The following is a 24323-nucleotide window of genomic DNA, read 5'->3' on the forward strand; positions in this document are numbered from 1 at the left end:
CCATTAATTAATAATCTGTATGTTCCAGTGACTTTGTCTGTGGTGAGAAATGCTATTAAAACATTCTGATGTAGATCATTTTGTGTTTTACGTCCCTTACAATCAAGCATAATATGCCTGTAATTCAATGCACTGTTTGAAATGGAAGAATATCTATTTATGGCCAAATTTGAGCAAATTCAAAAATGTTGATTAATCGTGATTACCGAATGCCATTAATTTGATATATTTTTGCTATTTTATAGGACTGTCACTGTGATGATGACCTTAATTTTAGGAGAATTAATCTATACAATAGCTTACTTTACTGATTCATAGCCTATAGGTCTACCACAAAACACAGCGTACTCTATTCCTTGTCCTTTCTCTGTGCTGTCACTATGATTTCCAGGCAGCGTTGTCAAGACCACAACAACCAGATGGTGGCCCCCCGGCAACAGCCAAGACCCCTGTGTCCGTGCCCTGTGACTACTGCCGCCCAGGGGACATTAGCGAGGCGGGGAAAGGGGAACCTGGAGCTCCCGGGGCTGGAGGAGAGGTGGTGTTTGCGGTGAAGACGTGTCTGAAATGCGAGGTGTCCATGTGTCAGGTAAAGATACATGGAATATTGCTATTCAGCACCCATAATTCCAAATATGTTAGTGTGGCACCCTTGGTAAAGCACTGTGGAGCAGAAATATTCCAACATTATTCTGCTATCTAAGTCTACGTTTTTGCGCAGCACCAGTATTCTCAACACATTGGGTGTTTTCGAGCACTAAGGCTAACTAAGCTGAATGTAGACGAAAGTTGGCGAGTGAAGTCTGTGGAGGTGCATCTGCGACAACCGAAAGTCGGACGCTAGTAGTTTTTCAACAGCAAGGCTCATATCAACATGGCAGTGTCAACAGAGCTGTGATTCATTGGTGAAAAAGTACCCAATTGTCATACTTGAGTAAAAGGATAGATACCTTAATAGAAAGTTACTCAAGTAAAAGTGAGTCACCCAGTAAAATACTTATATAAAGCAAAACAGAGAGCACCGTTGTCTTGTTTTTATTTTATTTACCGATAGCCAGGGGCACACTCTAAAACTCTGACATAATTTACAAAAGATGCGTTTGTGTTTAGTGAATTCCCCCAGATCGGAGGCAGTAGGGATGACCAGGGATGCTCTCTTGCTAGGTGTGTGAATTTGACCATTTTCCTGTCCTGTTAAGCATTCAAAATGTAACGAGCACTTTTAGGTCTCAGGGGAAATGTATGGAGTAAAAAGGTCATTTATTTTTACTTAAGTACTTTACACTGCTGCGATTGTTAATAAAAGTTTTTCTTTATAAATGTCAAACGTTTCTATACCCCCATATCACACACACAAACTTAAAACATAGACTGTGTACAATTGAATTGGTTAGAGAGGTCTCATGTATCACTTTCATTTGTGATCTCTTGCTTTAAAATTACAGAAAAGTTGGTTCCTGTTTCAGTCATGTCTTTGGCCACGTTTGCATTGGTCTTACAAAACTCCCCTGATGATTGATTGATAAATAGTGCCTCCCAAATATATATTTATTTTCAAACATGACTTGTTTTCTTAATTTTGTCCATGTCAGGAGCATGTGAAGCCCCACCTGGAGCTACCTGCATTTAGGGAGCACCCCCTGACCGAGCCCCTGGGAGACCTGAGGAAGAGGAAGTGTCCCGAACATGATGAGATGTACCGCTACTACTGCATGGACGACAGGATGTGTGTCTGTAATGCCTGTACCATAGAGGGGGGCCACGCCGGACACACCATCAAGACCCTGAAGAACACCATGAAGGGTCTGAAGGTAAAGGCTCTAGAGTTGGAACCTAAATGACAATGATTGTAGGAAGAGCGGTAACGTTAAGAGGCCTCTCTCTGTTGGTTGGTCTACTAGTCAGGAGGGTGATGTACATGCCTAAATGTAGCACTCCAAAAACCAAAGAACACCATGAAAGATCTGAAGGTAAAAGCAGACCTGCCAAAATGCACTCATTTTGCGTACCAACTACGCAATTCTCTGTACACAATTCTCTGTACACATGTACTCAGATACGAGATCCGAGTTAAAAGTACGCAGAAATGAATAAGGCCTGATTTTTGTTTTTCCATGTTTTTAAAATATTTTTTATAAAAACTAAATCCACTGAGTAAATCTAACATCCCGATTCTTGAGCTGCAACACACAGACATGTACGGAGTTTGTGTCAACGGACATGGAGATTAATACATCATTATTCGACGTAGCTACCCCGTGTCTGCCTCTCCTGTTTGTTGTGATGCGGAGTTTGCCGACTGTCAGCTGTACGTAAACATGCGGACAAATCTCTTTTTGACTCCGTGTGTTGTGGAAAGGTCAACACTAATTGTTTCAAGCTAACTTTAGCGAACATGAGATGGTCATTCAGTGGGCTCTAAAGTGCCAGCAGTTCACTCGCATTTGCTAGTGAAAGAAAGTGTGATATACATTTAATTCTGCGTCCCATTAGTTGTATTTTCCACGTAACATTACGAGGATCATGCATCCTGATAGACTGTAACTGTAATTATGATCCACGTCACAAAAAGCATTACAAAAGTATAATCAAAAGTAAATCTAAACATCTTGGCATTAAATGGAGTGGGGAGTTTAGAAGACTGCGCGATGAAGAATGCATGAGTGTCCGGTATTAGTTATAGCGGCAATGCTTCTAAAATGCCTTTGCACTAGATTGGAGATTATATACATTTCGAAAATCTGAAATGATGTTTGCGCAGCAAAGAAATCCAATAGGCACCTTTTTACATAGGCTGAAACACCGGACTCTTCTAGCGACAGCGTTCAGATTCCCTTTGCGGTAGCCTACTTCTACTCTGTGTAGCCAGTTTGCGGACTGTCGATGCAATCATTTATTTTTGTTTATATGTTTTCAAAATTATTTTCCTTTTGGTGTTAATTAGGAACCGTGTCTAAAAAGCCAATACTTGTGAGCTGGCCCTAGTGATTGGCTCTGTTTGAGAGGTGACAAGCGTTCCTCTACTATAGAGACTGAATTTGGGGGCCAAGGCAACCTGTTTTTGAAGACCTTCTATGCAGATGTCAGAAACTTATTTTCCTCTGCAGTAGACTACATGTTGCTGAAATTTCCATTTGGAGATGTGCTCCTCCAGCATGCAGTGGTCGCTGACATTGCCAACAGGCAGACTGCTAAGTTCTCATCCCTCAACTTTTTCATGGCCCGCTTTCCTTGCATTATTCCTGAGGGAGCCTCTGTTGATCAGGCAACAACCTTTTGAGTCTGGTCAACATGCGCACGGATCAGACCTGGAGAGAAATCGGCACAATGAAAAAAAAGGGGGGGGGGGGGGGGCAGCCTGGTCTACTCCCACCTTTCGGATGTGATGCTGGGGATATTGGTTATATTCCACTGCAATGCAGACTGCTAATGAATATTCAATCTTGTTTCCAAGAACAAAACCCAGTACAAAGCCTCCCTCAGTACAGACATGCTGAGTGCCCTCGTTACCAAGAAGGTTTCAATGATTGCCAGAGGAACTGTTTGCCACAGAGAAGTCTACCCTGATGCCCTGCTGCATAAAGCTATTATTTCCTGAACATTTGAAGGTCTCCAGAAGATTTGTTCTCACCCACTGTTTCCTATCATAGCGTTTTAGTTTTTATTATGAATAATATGTTTATTTGATACTGATGCTCTGCTCTGCTTCAAACATTTGTTGTTCTTATCATATCAGAGTTTTTAAATAAAAAGGGTATTGTGGATAAGACGCTGGTACATTTTGTACCTAAACAATTAACTTATTTGTTTAATAAAATAAGAACTCCAAGAATAAAGACCCTTTGTGTTCTTTCTAATTACATCTTGTTAGTGACTTTTACCATATGTGTAAATGGAATAATGTCAAGAAAGTATTCTAACCTTTTATAGACTTGATTTGGTACAATTCTGTAATTGTGATCATACTCACAAACAGCATGAGCGTGCGGGGGAAAGAGAACCCCAATTCGGTTGAATTTCCAATTTGCCACGCGCTTCTGGTACTCTAAAAAGTTGGACAGGGTTGGCAGGTCTGTAAAAGCTCTGCTAGAACACACTCCCAAGCAAGAAGAATATACCCCCAATTACTTTCAATCAAACAAAAGGTAAACACACACACACTCAACAGTGAACCACACACACACACACAGATCTAGACTAGGCTGCCACATTTAGGCTATTGAGTCTAGAACGCAGGTGAATATCATTTTATTGTTGTCACTAGTCTGACATGGTTGAGCGAATGAGACAATGGGCGAGTCCCAAATGGCACCCTATTCCCTATAGTGGGAAGAAAGCTATCCCATAGGGCTCTGTTCAAAAGTAGTAAACTATAAAGTAGCGTGTCATTTAGGACTCATCATAACTTGTGATCTCGCTGTTTGAATGACTTGTTCAACCCATTTCCAGAAGTGACTTGTCTGAACCAATGAGAGAAAGGGAGACATTTTCAGGTCACCATTTACCCTCACTATAGTCTTGTCATAGTGAATGTAGGTAACACTGGTTCTCCCCCTGTCTCTATTTCTCTTCCCCCTAACTCTCTCTCTTCCCCCTAACACACACTCTCTCTTCTCCCCCCAAACTCCTCCCCGGTTTCTCCCCCTCTCTCTGGTCCCTCAGGGCATTCTGGAGACACAGCTACAGAAGGTGGACAGGAAGTTGAGCAAAGCAGAAAAAACTCTCCAGGAGCAGAAAGTGGAGGAACAAATTAACAAGGTGAGAGTGCTGATCCAGGATATGTTTTGTCTTGTAGACTGAATGAATATGATTATATGGACGGGGGGGACCTGATCCTAGATCGGCACTCCTATTCTGAGACACTTTATGAGTACCGACCCGGACTCTTATCGTAATGTAAGATGTCATGTATTTGTTTGTTCACAGAGTTGTATATTTTCATGCATTTTACTTTAGTGGCAGACGAAGAGAATCTTTGGACACTGATTAGTTGGATTTCTCTGGTTAAACACACGCACGCACACCCCTGCCCCCATCTCTCAACCCTCTTTCTCTCTCTCTGTGCAGAAGTTCCTGGAGGACTCGGACCAGCGGATCATGACGGTGGGGGAGGAGTTACAGGTCCACCTGGAGGGCTTCCTCACAGCCTTAAGGGACTGTACCTGCTCCCAAGAGAGCGAGTGTGGCCCCAACATCCAGCGGAACATAGCCAAGGTGACCCAGGACCACGCTCGTCTGCAGGATGTCCACAGCAGAATCCAGAACCTCGCCCAGGAGAACGACCCCTTCCGCTTCCTAGAGGTCAGTGTGTGGTTTTTCATTTGATTGTTTTCATTTAACAAAATGTTTTTAAATTATAATATATTCAGCCAAACAATGGATATACAGTTGCGGCCAAATATATTGGCACCTTTACACTTTTCTTAAATAATTCCTAATTTCTTCTAAAATAAGTTGAAATTTCAAACAGTTTTGGTCACCACACATTGTTGGATTTTCAACATTGCAGAACCAATTTTATTTTTGTTAACATAAGTTTACAGTTTTAATTTAGAAAATAAAGACAAAATTGCCACCCCTGAGCTAGTACTTTGGCCAAGATAACTGCAGATACATGCTTCTTGTAGCCATCAATGAGCAAACTGTACCTTCCTACTGGCAATTTGGCCCACTTTTTAAGCAGCAAACATGCTCTAATTCTTCAATGTTGCCCTCCACCAACTGCTGTTTTCAGATCTTGCCACATTTTGGATGTGATTCAGATCTGGACTCTTCGCTGGCCAGCATCTCTTGAACCATTCCTGGGTGCTTTTTGATGTGTTAGGGCTTGTTGTCCTACTGAAAGACCCACAATCTTCAAAGAAGACCTCTGCTGATTTCAAGATGCTTTGCGCATGTTCAAGGCCCCCAGTACCAGAGGCAGCAAAGCAACCTCCACAGCATTATCAAGCCTCCTCATTTTAGATTGTAGTGCGAGTGTTCTTTTCATTGAATAGATCAGATTTGTTGAATGTGCGCCAATCCGGCATCCTACTATCCCCCATGGTCTGCGTTCCATTGACCTTTTTACCACATCTATTCAAAGAAAAGAACACCCTCCCCACAATCAAACATGGGGTACGTTCGATAATGCTGTTGGATTGCTTTGCTACTTCTGCCACTGGAGGCCTTGAATGTGTGCAAGACATGAAAACAACAGATTATCAAGGGGCTTTGGAGTGCAATGTTCAACCCAGACTCCAAAAACTGTGTCTGTTGCAGGTTGTGGATTTTTCAGTAGGACGACAAACTCAAACACACATCAAAGGTTCAAGAAGCAGTTCTGGAGTGGTCAGCAATGAGTCTAGATCTGAATAGCATCCAAAACCTATGGTGAGAGCTGAAAACAGGAGTTAGTGGAGGGTACCCCTCAAACATTGAAGAATTTGAGCAGTTTGCTGCTGAGAGTGGGCCAAATTACCAGTAAAAAGGTGCAGCAAGCTCATATGGCTACATTAAGCGTTTGTTGGCAGTTATCTTGGCCAAAGTCTGTGCAACCAAGTAATAAGTCAGGGGTGGCAATATTTTTGTCCATGCCATTAGTCTTTATTTTCTAAATTAAAATTGTCCAATGACGAGGGTGTGGAGATCAATTTTATTTTTCAACTTATTTCAGAAAAGGAAATTCTTTATGAAAATTTCAAGGGTTCCAATATATTTGGGTGCAACTGTACATGAACAGGTGGATATGCATTTCAAATCATCAAGGATAGTACATAAGTGGTTGATGCTGTTCACTGACCACAACAAAAAGTCACATGGTCAGGAAAATCTCTTGCTGTCCCTAAATAGTTAATTTTTCGTTCTGTTTTCTGGAACTAATAAATGTTAATCCTTTTCTCTGATTTGCTGTTTAGGCATACAAATCATCAAGCAAAAAGTAAGTTATTGTTGTATGTTACAGTGCCTTCAAAGTATTCCACCCCTTGACTTTTTCCATATTTTGATGTTACAGCCTGAATCTCAAATGTATTCTGTCACTGGCCTACACACAGTACCCCATAATGTTAAGGTGGAATTATGTTTTTAGACATTTTTACAAATTAATGAAAATCTTAAATGTCTTTTGTCAATAGGTATTCAACCTCTGTTATGGCAAGCCTAAATAAGTTCAGGAGTAAACATCTGCTTAACAAGTCACATAATAAAGTGCATTCGGAAAGTATTCAGACCCCTTGACTTTTTCCACATTTTGTTACGTTACAACCTTATTCTAAAATGTATTAAATAAATAAAAAATCCTCAATAATTGACACAATACCCCATAATAAAAAATGGAAATATTACATTTACATAAGTATTCAGACCCTTTGCTATGAGACTCGAAATTGAGCTCAGGTGCATCCTGTTTCCACGGATCATCCTTGAGATGTTTATACAACTTCATTGGAGTCCACCTGTGGTTAATTCAATTGATTGGACATGATATGGAAAGGGATATACCTGTCTATATAAGGTCCCACAGTTGACAGTGCATGTCAGAGCAAAAACCAAGTCATGAGGTCAATGCATTTGTCCGTAGAGCTCCGAGACAGGATTGTGTCGAAGCACAGACCTGGGGAAGGGTACCAAAACATTTTTGCAGCATTTAAGGTACCCAAGAACACAGTGGCCTCCATTCTTAAATGGAATAAGTTTGGAACAACCAAGACACTTCCTACAGCTGGCCGCCCGGCCAAACTGAGCAATCAGAGGAGAAGGGTCTTGGCTAGGGAGGTGACCTAGAACCCGATGGTCACTCTGACAGAGCTCCACTGTGGCGTTGGGAGAACCTTCCAGAAGGACAACCATCTCTGCAGCACTCCACCAATCAGGCCTTTATGGTAGTGTCCAGGCAGAAGCCACTCCTCAGTAAAAGGCACATGACAGCCCACTTGGAGTTTGCCAAAAGGCACCTAAAGACTCTCAACCCATGGGAAACAAGATTCCCTGGTCTGATGAAACCAAGATTGAACTCTTTGGCCTGAATTCCAAGCATCACGTCTGGAGGAAACCTGGCACCATCCCTACGGCGAAGCATGGTGGTGGCAGCATCATGCTGTGGGGATTTTTCAGCGGCAGGGACTGGGAGACTATCCAGGGAAAGATGAGCAGAGCAAAGTACAGAGATATCCTTGATGAAAACTGCTTCAGAGCACTCAGGACCTCCGACTGAGGGCGACGGTTTACCTTCTAACAGGACAACAACCCTAAACACACAGCCAGACAATGCAGGAGTGGCTTTGGGACAAGTCTCTGAATTTAATTGAGTGGCCTAGCAAGAGCCCGGACTTGAACCCAATCAAACATCTCTGGAGAGACCTGAAAATAGCAGTGCAGTGACGCTCCCCATCCAACCTGATGGAGCTCGAGAGGATCCACAGAGAAGAATGGGAGAAACTCCCCAAATACAGGTGTGCCAATCTTGTAGCGAAGATTTGAGGCTGTAATCGCTGCCAAAGGTGCTTCAACAAAGTACTGAGTAAAGGGTCTGAATACTTATGTGAAATTTCAGTTTAGTTTTATGCATTTGCAAAAATACTAATAACCTGTGTTTGCTTAGTCATTATGGGGTATTGTGTGTCAATTGAGGGGAAAAAAACAATTGAATCAATTTTAGAATAAGGCTAACGTAACAAAGTGGAGAAAGTCAAGGGGTCTGAATACTTTCCGAACGCACTGTAAGTTGTATGGACTACTCTGTGTGCAATACTATTGTTTAACATGATTTTTGAATGACTACCTCATCTCTGTACATACAATTAGTGTCCTCAATTTTTGTAACAGTGACACATTTTATGTTGTTTTGGCTCTGTACTCCAGCACTTTGTATTTGAATACAGCCAACAAGTTTGATGTAGAGTAGTCACAAGCAAGTAGAGTCACAAGCTTGATATCATTGGGTGCTAGGAATATGGGACCAAATACTGAACTTTTGACTACTTCAATACACAAGTGAATTTGTACCTGTAGTTTTGGTCCCCAGAAATAGTCCCTATGTACACAAAGTGCTATAATTTCTAAACGGTTCACCTGAGATGGATGAAAATACCCTGAAATTAAAGCTGAGATTCTGCACTTTAACCTGAAAGTGATGTGCTGCAGTACAGAGCCAAAACAACAAAAATGTTGTCTCTGTCCCAATAATTACGGAGGGCACTGTATCTGTATGGTCCCTCAGTCGATCACTGAATTTCAAACACAGATTCAACCACAAAGACCAGGAAGGTTTTCCAATGCTTCACAAAGGGCACCTGTTGGTAGATGGTTAAAAAAAAACTGACATTGAATATCTCTTTGAGCTTGGTGAAGTTATTAATTAGACTTTGGTTGGTGTATCAATACACCCAGTCACTACAAAGTTACAGGCGTCCTTCCTAACTTAGTTGATGGAGAGAAAGGACGCTCAGGGATTTCACCATGAGGCCAATGGTGACTTTGAAACAGTTACAGAGTTTAATACTGTGATAGGAGAACTAAGGATGGATATTGGACATTGTACTTACTCTACAATACTAACCTAATTGACAGAGGGAAAAGGAAGCCTGTACAGAATAAATATATTTCAAAACATGCATCCTGTTTGCAAAAAGGCACTAAAGTAATACGGCAAAAAATGTAGCAAAGCAATTAACTCTTTGTCCAGAATACAAAGTGTTATGTTTGGGGCAAATCCAATACAACACATTACTGAGTACCACTCTCAAGCATAGTGGTGGCTGCATCATGTTATGGGTATGGTTGTAATCGTTAAGGACTGGGAAGATTTTCAGGATTAAAAATAAATGGAGTGAAGCTAAGCACAGGCAAAATCCTAGAGGAAAACCTGGTTGTCTGCTTTCCACCAGACACTGGGAGATTAATTCACCTTTCAGCAGGACAATAACCTTAAACTCAAAGCCAAATATACAATGGAGTTGCTTACCAAGAAGACAGTGAATGTTCTCAAGAGGCCAAGTTACAGTTTTGACTTAAATCTAATTGAAAATCTATAGCAAGACCTGAAAATGGTTGTCTAGCAATGATCAACACCCAATTTGACAGAGCTTGAAGAATTTTGAAAATAATAATAGGCAAATGTTACACAATCCAGATGTGGAAAGCTCTTAGGCTTACCCTTAAAGACTCACATCTGTAATCGCTGCCAAAGGTGCTTTACAAAGTATTGACTCAGGGGTGTTAATACTTATGTAAATTACATATTTCTGTATTTCATTTTCTAGAAACAGGTTTTCACTTTGTCATTATTAGGTTTTGTGTGTAGATGGGTGAGAAATGTATTTAATCAACTTTATATTTAGGCTGTAACACAACTAAAGATGGACTAGGTCGAGTAGTATAAATACTCTCTGAAGGCACTGTATACCTGAAATGTGTCTGTCTGTGTGGGGTGTAATATTATATGTATTGTGTGTCTCTTGTCTATGGGTGAAATGCCATTTGCAGTGCGTCTCTCATCCTGTCTATGGGTGACGTGCAATTTGTAATGCGTGTGTTCCAGTTTCTGCAGGCAGTTGAAGAAGCCCCTCTTCTACCCAGAGTATGTTGGTGTGGACACTGAAGGCCTGGCCGAGGCCCTGGAGGTTAAGCAGGATGACTTCCTCACTAATGTACGCTCCTGCATCTCTCAATTCATCGACGATATCTGTGAGTAACAGACGTGTTTGCGTGCGTGCGTGCGTGAGTGAGTGAGTGGGGGGAAAGAAAGAGGTGTGTGTGTGTGCGCGTGCGATAAAGGAACCAGCGTTTTGGAAGTTTAGAATAATTTGAATAGATTTTGAATTTGTGATTCATGCACTAGTGTTGTCATGATACCAGGCCAAGTATTATCTCGATACCACGGGGTAACAATTCAGTGTCCTAGGGTATTGTTCGCCCCGTCCCCCGGACACTTGTTACTGTCTTCTGAATGTTATGCGCATGTGCTACACACACAACCTGTCACTGATATTCACACTTTCACTCAATGCAACACATATGGATTTTTTTTGTACCTTTTCCCCAATTGTGTTATATCCATTTGGTAGTCAGTCTTGTCCCATCGCTGCAACTCCTGTACAGACTCAGAAGAGGCAAAGGTCAAAAGCCATGCGTCCTCAGAAATGCGACCTGCCAAACCGCACTACTTCTTGACACACTGCTCGCTGCACCAATGTGTCGGAGGGAACTCCGTACACCTGGCGACCGTGTCAGTGTGCATGCGCCCAGCCTGTCACAGGAGTCGCTAGAAAGCGATGGGACAAGGATATCCCGCCGGCCAAACCCTCCCCTAACTCGGACGACGCTGAGCCAATTGTGCGCCGCCTCATTGGTCTCCCGATCGCGGCCGGCTGCGACACAGCCAGGTATCGAACCCGGATCTGTAGTGACGCCGCTAGCACTGCGATGCAATGCCTAAGACTGCTGCACCACTCGGGAGGCCTACACATATTAATTCACACTGTTCACTGTATTTAATAGAATACTGCATCGAATGGCTAATTTGCTCATATTTGCAAAGGCCTACCTGTGATTTGGGTGGAGGAATGGACACAGACCCTCCCTCACACACAGTCTCCCTCTCTCATTAACACACACACCACTCTCTCTTCCACAAACACACACACACGCACTACTCCCAACTTTAAAAACGTTAGGCACCAAACAGAATGTAAGTAACACCAGCAAATGATAGATTTAAAAAAATATATAGTTAGGCCTATATGAATCCTACCTTTTGAAGACCCTTTTCCTTCCCGAGCCAATCAAATTTGCTTAGAACTGCTGTCAAGTTAACCTCTTAAATGTAATGGCAAAATGTGATTTCCGCCTAAATAGACATACCCAAAAGTTACTGCTATTCATGTGTAATTACATGATTCTGACATGTAAAAACTTGGTAAATTTGGAAAGGAGACTGGAAGATTATGAGGAAATGATCAGAAGATAGTTAAATTTTGTGTGTGCTTGATCAGAATACACAAGAACAAGCACACGCAAAATAACCGTTGAGCTGGAAACACATCAGATGGCTTCCACAACATGTGAACAATATCATTAAAAAGGAATTGATAGACCTAACAACTAGGAATGGGCAGATGTTTTAGTAAGTGGTGTCAGGTGTGGTCACGGGATGATTCCAAGTTACCTAAACTTCTCCAAAGTGGCATATACAGTGGGGCAAAAAAGTATTTAGTCAGCCACCAATTGTGCAAGTTCTCCCACTTAAAAAGATGAGGCCTGTAATTTTCAACATAGGTACACTTCAACTATGACAGACAAAATGAGAAAAAAATCCAGAAAATCACATTGTAGGGTTTTTAATGAATTTATTTGCAGATTATGGTGGAAAATAAGTATTTGGTCACCTACAAACAAGCAAGATTTCTAGCTCTCACAGACCTGCAACTTCTTCTTTAAGAGGCTCCTCTGTCCTCCACTCGTTACCTGTATTAATGGCACCTGTTTGAACTTGTTATCAGTATAAAAGACACCTGTCCACAACTTCAAACAGTCACACTCCAAACTCCACTATGGCCAAGACCAAAGACACCAGAAACAAAATTGTAGACCTGCACCAGGTTGGGAAGACTGAATCTGCAATAGGTAAGCAGCTTGGTTTGAAGAAATCAACTGTGGGAGCAATTATTAGGAAATGGAAGACATACAAGACCACTGATAATCTCCCTCGATCTGGGGCTCCACGCAAGATCTCACCCCGTGGGGTCAAAATGATCACAAGAATGGTGAGCAAAAATCCCAGAACCACACGGGGGGACCTAGTGAATGACCTGCAGAGAGCTGGGACCAAAGTAACAAAGCCTACCATCAGTAACACACTACGCCGCCAGGGACTCAAATCCTGCAGTGCCAGACGTGTCCCCCTGCTTAAGCCAGTACATGTCCAGGCCCATCTGAAGTTTGCCAGAGAGCATTTGGATGATCCAGAAGAAGGTTGGGAAAATGTCATATGGTCAGATGAAACAAAAATATTACTTTTTGGTAAAAACTCGTCGTGTTTGGAGGACAAAGAATGCTGAGTTGCATCCAAAGAACACCATACCTACTGTGAAGCATGGGGGTGGAAACATCATGCTTTGGGGCTGTTTTTCTGCAAAGGGACCAGGACGACTGATCCGTGTAAAGGAAAGAATGAATGGGGCCATGTATCGTGAGATTTTGAGTGAAAACCTCCTTCCATCAGCAAGGGCATTGAAGATGAAACGTGGCTGGGTCTTTCAGCATGACAATGATCCCAAACACACCACCTGGGCAACAAAGGAGTGGCTTCGTAAGAAGCATTTCAAGGTCCTGGAGTGGCCTAGCCAGTCTCCAGATCTCAACCCCATAGAAAATCTTTGGAGGGAGTTGAAAGTCTGTGTTGCCCAGCAACAGCCCCAAAACATCACTGCTCTAGAGGAGATCTGCATGGAGGAATGGGCCAAAATACCAGCAACAGTGTGTGAAAACCTTGTGAAGACTTACAGAAAACGTTTGACCTGTGTCATTGTGATGGTTGTGAGGTTGCTTTGGGCCCCAAATTCAGCCATTTCTAACACCAGCTTCTCTTGGAATGCGAACAGGGAGAGAGGGCTTTGACCATTTACTTTGGCAATCTGCTTGTGGAGAATGAAGGCATTTACTGTCGCCATGTCCACAAACTGGTTAAAAAAAAGTATTGTACCACTTCCCGGTCTTGTGGAGGATCTGGTAGTAGCCTATCAGAGCATCAGCAAGTCGCCACCCCCCATGCTGGCATTATAGTCCTTCACAGAAACAGCAATGGGGACATTCTTCCTCACCCATTCCCTTTGGCATTTTTCACCCTCCTCTAGACATGGTTGTTTTTTGAATGCCTTATGCTGTGTGGTGAGCATGGTCACTTCTCTAGTGTCCCTCCATTTCACAAAAAGCAGCTTGTTAGTATGGACCCCCTCTCCGCTTTGTTTGTCATGTCGTTTACCTTAGAATCGGTTTCCCCACGAATGCTACAAGCCCCTAATTGCTTTTTCAAGATGTCTAGTATATAAATTGTCCACAAATAGCTTGTTACCCACTGCCAAGTAAGGAGAAGTCCATCAGCTGCATAACAGTCATAACTAAGGCCCTTTCTAGTGGGTGTGATTGCCTTCATAGATGAAAAGGTTCCACGTGTAGGCAGAGGCTGAATTGGCTAGCACAAAGAGCTTGCTGGGGAGGGGTGGCTCTCAAACGTCACCATCCAAATCCTCTGCATCCATATCCTGATGAATAAAATCTAGGTATATATTGTTGTAAGACACACAGAATTACAGTTGACTCAAGTAAAAACACCAAGCCTAAACTTTATCTGTACAGTGACTTACATAGGTGTGAAGCGCACACACAATGCAAACAGTAACACTTTGGAGGCAGAGGTGAGAACCATAAACATACACCCAATTTTTCTTCAACGAGTCCGACGGGAAGGATATACTGCTTCCTCGGGAATGGGCACAAATCCCTGTCATTTGCATGAAGAAAAGACTGAGAAAAAGGGGGCAGAGGTTGGGCTTCCTTCTGAGAATTCGTAGGCGAGTGAGTAAACTCTCACTGCCATCTGTTCTATTGGCCAACGTGCAGCCATAGGAAAATAAAATGGATGACCTACGATCAAGATTATACTACCAACGGGACATTAACTGTAATATCTTATGTTTCACCGAGTCATGGCTGAACGACGACATGGATAATATAGAGCTGGCGGGATTTTCCATGCACCAGCAGGCCAGAGAAGCTACCTCTGGTAAGACGAGGGGCAGGGGTGTGTGTCTATTTGTCAATAACAGCTGGTGCGGGATGTTTAATATTGAAGAAGTCTCAAGGTATTTTTCGCCTGAGGTAGAGTACCTTATGATAAGCTGTAGACCACACTATCTACCACAAGAGTTTTCATCTATATTATTTGTGGCTGTCTATTTACCACCAAAAACCGATGCTGGCACTAAGAGTGTACTCAACCATCTGTATAAGGCCAGAAGCAAATATGAAAATGCTCATCCGAAAGTGGCGCTCCTAGTGGCGGAGGACTTTAATGCAGAGAAACTTAAATCCGTTTAACCTCATTTCTACCTGCGTTTCACATGCAACCAGAGGATAGTGGTAAGCATCACTGAAGCATGCATGAGTGCACCAGCTGTTCTGGACGACTTTGATAACGCTCTCGGTAGCCGATGTAAGCAAGACCTTTAAACAGGTCAACATTCACAAAGCTGCGGGGCCAGACGGATTACCAGGACGTGTACTCAAAGCATGCGCGGACCAACTGGCAAGTGTCTTCATTGACATTTTCAACCTCTCCCTGACCGAGTCTGTAAAACCTACATGTTTCAAGCAGACTACCATAGTCCCTGTACCCACGGAAGCGAAGGTAACCTGCCTAAATGATTACCGCCCTGTAGCACTCCCGTCGGTAGCTATGAAGTGCTTTGAAAGGCTGGTCATGGCTCACATCAACAGCATTCTCCCACATACCCTAGACCCACTCCAATTTGCATACCACCCCCCAACAGATTCACAGATGACGCAATCGCACTCCATACTGCCCTTTCCCACCTGGACAAAAGGAACTTCTACTTGAGATTTCTGTTCATTGACTACAGCTCAGCGTTCAACACCATAGTGCCCACAAAGCTCATCACTAAGGACCCTGGGACTAAACACCTCCCTCTGCAACTGGATCCTGGACTTCCTGATGGGCCACCCCAGGTGGTAAGGGTAGGCAACAAACATGCCTATGCTGATCCTCAACACTGGGGCCCCTCGGGTTTGTGCCTAGTTCCCTCCTGTACTCCCTGTTCACCCACGACTGCGTGGACAAACACAACTCCAACACCATCATTAAGTTTGCTGACGACACAACAGTGGTAGGCCTGATTACCGACAACGATGAGACAGCATATAAATAACTTCACAGAGAGATCCAAAGAACTTCACAGATCTTCATTGTAAAGGGTTTAAACACTGTTTCCCCATGCTTGTTCAATGTGCCATAAACAATTAATGAACATGCACGTGTGGAACAGTTAAGACACTAACAGCTTACAGACGGTAGGCAATTAAGGTCACAGTTATAAAAACTTAACTTAGGACACTAAAAAGGCCTTTCTACTGACTCTGAAAAACACCAATAGAAAGATGCCCAGGGTCCCTGCTCATTTGTGTGAACGTGCCTTAGGCATGCTGCAAGGAGGCATAAGGACTGCAGATGTGGCCAGGGCAATAAATTGCAATATCCATACTGTAAGACAGCAAGACAGACAGGACGGACAGCTGATCGTCCTCCCAGTTGCAGACCACGTGTACAACACCTGCACAGGATCGGTACATCTGAACATCACACCTGTGAGACAAGTACAGGATGGCAACAACAACTGCCCGAGTTAGACCAGGAACGCACAATCCCTCCATCAGTGCTCTGACTGTCCACAATAGGCTGAGAGAGGCTGGACTGAGGGCTTGTAGGTCTGTTGTAAGGCAGGTCCTCACCAGACATCACCGGCAACAATGTCGCCTATGGGCACAAACCCACCATCACTGGACCAGACAGGACTGGCAAAAAGTGCTCTTCACTGACGAGTCGCGGTTTTGTCTCACCAGGGGTGATGGTCGGATTCGCGTTTATCGTGGATTCGCGTTTATCATCGAAGGAATGAGCGTTACACCGAGACCTGTACTCTGGAGCGAGATCAATTTGGAGGTGGAGGGTCCGTCGTGGTCTGGGGCGGTGTATCACAGCATCATTGGACTGAGCTTGTTGTCATTGCATGCAATCTCACCGCTGTGCATTACAGGGAAGACATCCTCCTCCCTCATGTGGTACACTTCCTGTAGGTTCATCCTGACATGACCCTTCAGCATGACAATGCCACCAGCCATTCTGCTCGTTCTATGTGTGATTTCCTGCAAGACAGAAATGTCAGTGTTCTGCCATGGCCAGCGAAGAGCCCGGATCTCAATCCCATTGAGCACGTCTGGAACCGGTTGGATCGGAGGGTGAGGCCTAGGGCCATTCCCCCCCAGAAATGTTTGAGAACTTGCAGGTGCCTTGGTGGATGAGTGGGGTAATATCTCACGGCAAGAACAGGCAAATCTGGTGCAGTCCATGAGTAGGAGATGCACTGCAGTACTTAATGCAGCTGGTGACCCCCCCTGCCTTTGTTCAGCGACACATTATTCAATTTCTGTTAGTCACATGTCTGTGGAACTTGTTCAGTTTGTCTCAGTTGTTGAATCTTGTTTTGTTCATGCAAATATTTACACATGTTAAGTTTGTATTAAATTAATGCAGTTGAGAGGACGTTTATTTTTCTGCTGAGTTTATATAAAGTCATAAATAATTTACTTACAGATCTAACAGTGGATCCAATCCTTCTAGAAAGCAATCTTCGTCGGCCGAGTCGAAATCCTCAATGTCCAAATCACTCCCGTTTTATTCAAAGCTTCTATGTCGGTATACTTATTCATAGCTGCTGCCTTTTTAGGTTCCTGTTCGATATTCTTAGTTTCCCCTTTTTTTTTCTCCTTGAGAAGCCATCTTTTATGCTAAAGCGATGAAATATGTTTCCAATGTAATGTAGCGTGCTCAGTGTGTCTCGTCTCTGGACCAGGTAGCACTAGTTCGCATTACGCATAAAAGGTTCTAGGTCTTGCTTTGTCTCACCCAGGTAAACTGCATATCATTGGTTATAGGACTGTCAAGGTGCCATTGTAGCCAATCCCTTGTGTAATGGATGCCTACAGCGCATAAGCAGGCAACATCATATTTTTGATATAGTCACTCGGTGACATTCAATGTTGCTATTAAGTCATACATCATAACATTGGCAATAGGCTAGATACCCCCCATGTAGTTATAGCTCAAACACAGACGAAATTTAAGCTTAACTTGTAAGATGTTTGGGAAAAACGTTGTGTAAAATATATACATTTTGACTCTCGGGGCTGGTGATCAAAAACGGTAGGTCACAGGCAGACAAATAAGATATCCCCATGATCTGTGGAGTCCCGGCTTTCGGTGTGTATCAACGTATTCTGTGTTTATTTAGTTTATGCTTCACTAATCTACCCGGAATGTAGATATCAGCCATCTTGAAATGAGGTCATCAGCTGGGCCTGCCCTTATAAATTAATTTGCCCATATATGGTAGTAAGTCACACGAAAGATTTGAAGGCACCGATCAATAGCCAAGATACACAGCTTTCCGCAGAAACCCTGCTTTTGCAGGTAGGGACTACCGTTCTAATACCAGACTGCATTGAATTTAAAAAATCAAATAGGTTCCCCAAATATGTTTTTAGTTAGCTAGGTAACATGACTGAACAACATTGTTTGTTATCAAACCAATAATTAGCAGTCTGGGATTAGTTTAAAAAGGCCTTGACATGGTTTATAAAAATTGTGCTGGAAGAAGAAAAAGGCTATTTTTTGTTGTTGTTTGAGCTAGAGCAAGCACTTTCCTTTGCTGTTTTTCCTCTCTGGCACTGCTGCTTGATAGCGAACTTGCCACAAAAAAAGCCTGTACTCAGACTGGCCTGTGCTCTTGGTTATACTAGGGATGAAATTATATACAATGTATCAAGATTGCATTGCTTTGCGTGCTGCTCCAATGTACAAATGTAACAACAGAAGACTGATCATGGTCTCCATCCCTGCCCGTCAAAAATGTAACTAAACAGCGGACTTTATAAACATTTTATAACAGGCGCCAGCGGGTTCTTTAGATTAGTAGGGCTGAAAAAGTTGGTGTTATCATAAACTACTAAGCTTTTTAAAAATGTTGGTATCATGACATTTTGGTACTGTGCACTCTCACACACTCACACACATACACACACGTTTGTGTCCCAGTGACGACAAATCGACAAAGTATTGTTCTCTTAAAGCTAGAATCTGTATTTGGTGAAACTGCCAGATCCGTTTGGGATATTACAACAAAGAAGTTACTTGAAACAACAACAAATGTTGCGATTGAACAGCAGAATATGTATTGCGAAATTTAATTAACAACGCTGCCGGACGCTGCTCTTCCGTTTCATCAACAAAATATACACAAAAGGCATTGAGGGTGAACAGTGGCTCTAGATTCTAGTTTTAAAGGTTTTGTCTTCTACCAGGTCCTTCAGTCAGGGAAGAGCCGGACACCGGAGGAGAGGAGGATGAAGATGACGATGAGGAGGATGGCAGTGATGGAGATGAACAAGAGGAGGAGATGAGCGAGGAAGAGGAGGGTATACACGACCTCGAGTCAGCAGACGAACTCTACGGTGAGGAAGATGAAGAGGAGATTTATTCGAACTGATGAAATGACTATGGGGTGAATTGTCAAATCCATTCTTCCATTTAAGTCAAACTGTCTCTCATAGCCTCCCACTGACATCAATATTTGACTATGTAAAAAAAAATTACTTTGAATTTAGGATTTTCCCAACCATTTTGGGAAACCTTTAAAATATTATACATTCTACATCAATGTTTCGAAGAGGAGATGTTTATGGGTGCATGGAACCATATTTCATATATAGTGCACTACTTTTGACCAGGCTTTTGTCAAATGTTGTACACTATTTAGGCCAGGGCTATTCAACTATATTCTTACAGATGTAAAAAAGGTTAATTGCAGGGGGGGGCAGACATTTTCTACATGCGTTTAGTTTAAGGAAGAACTGTTTAAAAATAAAAGCACACACCAGTAAAGTACTTTAATTAAATTGTTGCTAAAATGAATTAGGAAAGAAGGGGATGTCGCTCAACCAATGTGGTTAGAGGTGCAACCCAAAAATGTAATAATTGAAAAGGAAAAGGCGCAATGTTCGCTCACCATTTAAAGCTTCTTAAAAGTAATTAGGTCATTTTAAATTCTGAAAACAAAGTATCTCAAAAAATAACACACATATGTCAAGTCCGGTAATGCCAAATTCCAGTCTGAAGGAAGTATGCTTTGAATTTATTTCCCTCAGTCATTTGGTGCGGTTTTTTTTATCACACTTCCTCTAGCAAGTCCTCGTGGGCATCAGAGAGGGAAACAGAAGTGTGCTTAGCTTTCAGAAATGGGGTCAAAAGGTATTTGTTCCCTTAAACCGTTCAAATGCTAGAGCCAAACTCGTATAAAGAAAGAAGAATCCAAATGTCACACAGGTGCTAGAAACCATAGTGCTTGTCATTTTGGCACTGAATGTCGGATTTTCACAATTGATCAAAGGGCCAGTCTAAATAAATAAACGGGCCGGATCTGACCCGCAGGCCACCAGTTGAATAGCCCTGATTTAGGCAGTAGGGTGCAATTTGGGATGAAGACTATATTTTTGTAGTTCAAGATTATACTGTTATAGCTAAACACTGGGTTTCTAATTCTAACCTCAAACTGTTTTATTTTTTGACCAAAGCACTTGTTCCTAACCTGACTGGTGTGCCAGATGGGTGGGGTTTGCAGTTTTAGATATACTCCATTGCTTTCATTAAACTAGACAAACTCAATCAAGTACAGTATTTGAAATGATTTAAAATGGTTTTTAGACCCAGGTCTGGGGCCATAGTCATAAAACACCTCAGTGTAGGAGTTTTGCCTTTTTAGATCATAATGAATAAGTTAATATTGACAGGGGGAACCTGTTCCTAGATCTGAAATCCTACTCTGAGACGCTTTATGAATACAGGACCTGGTCTAGTATATAGTGCATTCGGGTAAGGATTCAGAGACCCCTCAACTTTTTCCATATTTTTGTTACATTTTAGAATAAGGCTGTAATGTATTAAATTTGTTTTTTTCCCCAAAAATCAATTTACACAAAATACCCCATAATTATAAAGCAAAAACAAGTTGTTTCTAGACATTTTAGCAAATGTATAAAAAAAAACTGAAATCACATTTACTTATGTATTCAGACCCTTAACTCTGTACTTTGTTGAAGCACCTATGGCAGCGATTACAGCCTCGAGTCTGCTTGGGTATTACGTTACAAGCTTGGCACACCTGTATTTGGGGAGTTTTTCCCAATTGTCTCTGCAAGGCCTTTCAAGCTCTGTCATGTTGGATGGGGAGCGTCTCTCTATAGATGTTTGATCGGGTTCAAGTCCGAGCTCTGGCTGGGCCACTCAAGGACATTAAGACTTGTCCCGAAGCCACTCCTGCGTTGTCCTGGCTGTGTGCTTAGAGTCGTTGTCCTGTTGGAAGGTTAACCTTCGCCCCAGTCTGAGGTCCTGAGCGCTCTGGAGCAGGTTTTCATCAAGGATCTCTCTATACTTTGCTTTGTTCATCTTTCCTTCGATCCTGACTAATCTTCCAGTCCCTGCCGATGGAAAAACATCCCCACAGCATGATGCCGCCACCACCATGCTTCACCGTAGGGAGGGTGCCAGGTTTCCTCCAGATGTGATGCTTGGCATTCAGGCCAAAGAGTTCAATCTTTGGTTTCATCAGACCAAATAATATTTTTTCTCAGGGTCTGAGAGTCTTTTGTTGTCTTTTGGCAAACTCCAAGCGGACTGTCATGTGCGTTTTACTGAGGAGTGGCTTTCGTCTGGCCACTCTACCATAAAGGCCTGATTGGTGGAGTGGTGCAGAGATGGTTGTCCTTCTGGAAGGTTCTCCCATCTCCACAGAGGAACGCTTGAACTCTGTCAGAGTGACCATCGGGTTCTTGGTCACCTCCCTGACCAAGGCCCTTCTCCCCCGATTGCTCAGTTTGGCCGGGCGGCCAGCTCTTGGAAGGGTCTTGGTGGTTACAAACGTCTTCCATTTAAGAATGATGAAGGCCACTGTGTTCCAATTCCTTCGACCTCATGGTTTGGTTTTTGCTGACATGCACTGTCAACTGTGGCACCTTATATTGACAGGTGTGTGGCTTTCCAAATCATGTCCAATCAAGTTGTAGAAACATCTCAAGGATGATCAATGGAAACAGGATGGACCTGAGCTCAATTGCGAGTCTAATAGCAAAGGGTCTGAATACTTATGTAAATAAAGTAGTCCTGTTTTTAGTTTAATACAGTTGTATTAAAAATACATAATTTAATACATTTTAGAATAAGGCTAATGTAACAAAATGTGGAAAAAGTCAAGGGGTCTGAATACTTTCCGAATACAGTGAAAGCTACATTTTATTTGGTATTCTCTGGTTGAACGCATGGTGCATTGTTATACTGTGTTTATTATTTGAGTGCACTGGATAATTAATATTATATAAATAATTAAAAGGTATTGCACTTACCTGCAGATATGAATTTCAAACCACAATAATTCACAACTAATTTAGTACATCTAGGTATCCTTGAGTCCAATATTTATAACCATAGGGGTTAGCAAGATGGCAAAAACAGATCTGGGACCAGGCTAGCATTTAGGTGTTTGTGTAACTAGACACGTGAGTGCATGTCTTGACTGAATTCTGACTTATGTGAATTTATACAGAAGATGGATTGTAGAAAGAAAACAAAGGAGACTTGACAGACGGGTAGATGTGTAAAGCGTGGGTGTGTTCTTCAAAAGCTGTTCGCAATTTGTCAGATAAGTTGAGATAATGTTTATCAATCTGTTTAATAATGCACAATATAATGCAGTATATGTTTGTAATCATTTGCACACCCACGGTCCTATTCCTTAGGCACCAAACAAGAAAACTGGGAAGGATGGACCAGGACTTGTCCAATAAGAAGCCCTTGTTCTCCTTTCCCGTTGCAAAACGTTTTGAAATGGTGCATACTAATGAATACGACCCATGTTTCATGACTTGCAGTTCGGAGAAACATTTGCAGGTCTACTTCTAATGACTGTAGCAATCGATAACGTGTGCTATTTTAGACATTTTGTATGGCTATCTATTTGCAAATAAGTTCTGCAAATAACATGGTGGTGCATCATGGCTTTTGTGTCTTGCATGGGATCTGTTTTTTCTTCACAGTTTTACGAAAGTTGACAGTGAATGTTTGTAAATATCATTTGACAAAATAGTATATTTTTCAGGGATTTTCATACGGGTGATTTTGAGCAAATTAGTTGTCGTTCTATCCAGCCAATCAATTCTGCATGAATGTTATAAAGATAAATAAATGCATTGTGCTGTTATTACATTTCATTGGCTTCTTTCAGACCACCAATGGTGACAATCCCGCAGGTGAAAAAGCCGGATGTGGAGGTCCTGGGCTGGCGAGGTTACACATGGTCTGTGGATATGGGGCCATTTGGACATTGGAATTCCAAATTCCCTTAAATGATGTTGGAGAAGGCTTATGTTAGAGAAATTAACATTCAATTCATTATCTGCCAACAGCTCTGGTGGACATTCCTGCAGTCAGCATGCCAATTGCACACTCCCTCAACTTGAGACATCTGTTGCATTGTGTTGTGTGACAAAACTGCACATTTAAGTTTCCTTTTGTTGTCCCCAGCACAAGGTGCACCTGTGTAATGATCATGCTGTTTAATCAGCTTCTTGGTATGCCACAGCTGTCAGGTGGATGGGTTATCTTGGCAAATGATAAATGCTTACTAACAGGGATGTAAACCTTAAAATAAGCTTTTTGTGCATATGGAAAACTTCTGGGATCTTTTATTTCAGCTCATGAAACATGGGACCAGCACTTTACATGTTTATATTTTTGTTCAGTATAGAATGACTATAGCCTATAGGTAAAACATTTTATGAGTTTGACTAAGATATATGCAGCTAGGTTACTTGCTACATGAAATTGCTTATCATGTAGCAGTTACAGTAACTTATACGTGGACATTTGGGGAACATCAACTGTAAAACGCTACCTGACAAAGTATGTGGACACCATCAAACATCTCATTCCAAAATCATGGTTGGTCCATGATGTTGGAACGTTGCTGCTGGGACTTGCTTCCATTCAGCCACAAGCATTAGTGAGGTCGGGCACTGGTGTAGTTGATTAGGTGTGGCTCTGTCGGCGTTCCAATTCATCCCAAAGGTGTTTGGTGGGGTTGAGGTCAGCCACAGACCATTATTCCTCCACCAAACTTTACAGTTGGCACTATGCATTGGGGCAGGTAGCGTCTCCTGGCATCTGCCAAACCCAGATTGAGGGGTGTTCTACAAGTCTCCAAATCCGGAGGTGAATATCACGTAGCGTGAAATTTCAGTTGCTGATTAATAACATTTGCCCTTGTACAAGATTGAAAAATATAATAACATAATGTCATGGACCGAGCTAGCCATTAACGTCCCTTAACGCTCAAAGACGGATTCAATGGCATAGCGTATTCGACTGAATGATTAGCTAATAAATATTTGAGAAAGTATCAATAATAAGCATGTGCTTTTACCTGAGACTACTAATGATAATATAA

At 42.3% G+C, this 24323-nt stretch overlaps 1 protein-coding gene across 5 annotated transcripts in view; it reads left to right on the forward strand.

Annotated features, from left to right (window-relative positions):
* Positions 1 to 23240, forward strand: part of LOC139378853 (E3 ubiquitin/ISG15 ligase TRIM25-like) — a 35080-nt gene extending 11840 nt beyond the window's left edge. For 4 of the 5 annotated variants that reach the window (XM_071121404.1, XM_071121402.1, XM_071121403.1 and 1 more), the window contains exons 3-9: positions 392 to 589; positions 1593 to 1811; positions 4663 to 4758; positions 5068 to 5301; positions 6897 to 6919; positions 10520 to 10665; positions 19132 to 23078. In XM_071121404.1, the coding sequence (XP_070977505.1) occupies positions 392 to 589; positions 1593 to 1811; positions 4663 to 4758; positions 5068 to 5301; positions 6897 to 6919; positions 10520 to 10665; positions 19132 to 19316 (1101 nt within the window). In that variant the 3' untranslated portion in view covers positions 19317 to 23078. Of the gene's footprint in view, positions 1 to 391; positions 590 to 1592; positions 1812 to 4662; positions 4759 to 5067; positions 5302 to 6896; positions 6920 to 10519; positions 10666 to 19131; positions 23079 to 23102 lie in introns of those variants that run through there. The other variant, XM_071121407.1, reaches the window with a different exon arrangement.
* Positions 23241 to 24323: the final 1083 nt, after the last annotated feature.

The sequence above is a fragment of the Oncorhynchus clarkii genome, chromosome 21, assembly GCF_045791955.1.
Source record: "Oncorhynchus clarkii lewisi isolate Uvic-CL-2024 chromosome 21, UVic_Ocla_1.0, whole genome shotgun sequence".
Taxonomy (NCBI): Eukaryota; Metazoa; Chordata; class Actinopteri; order Salmoniformes; family Salmonidae; genus Oncorhynchus; species Oncorhynchus clarkii.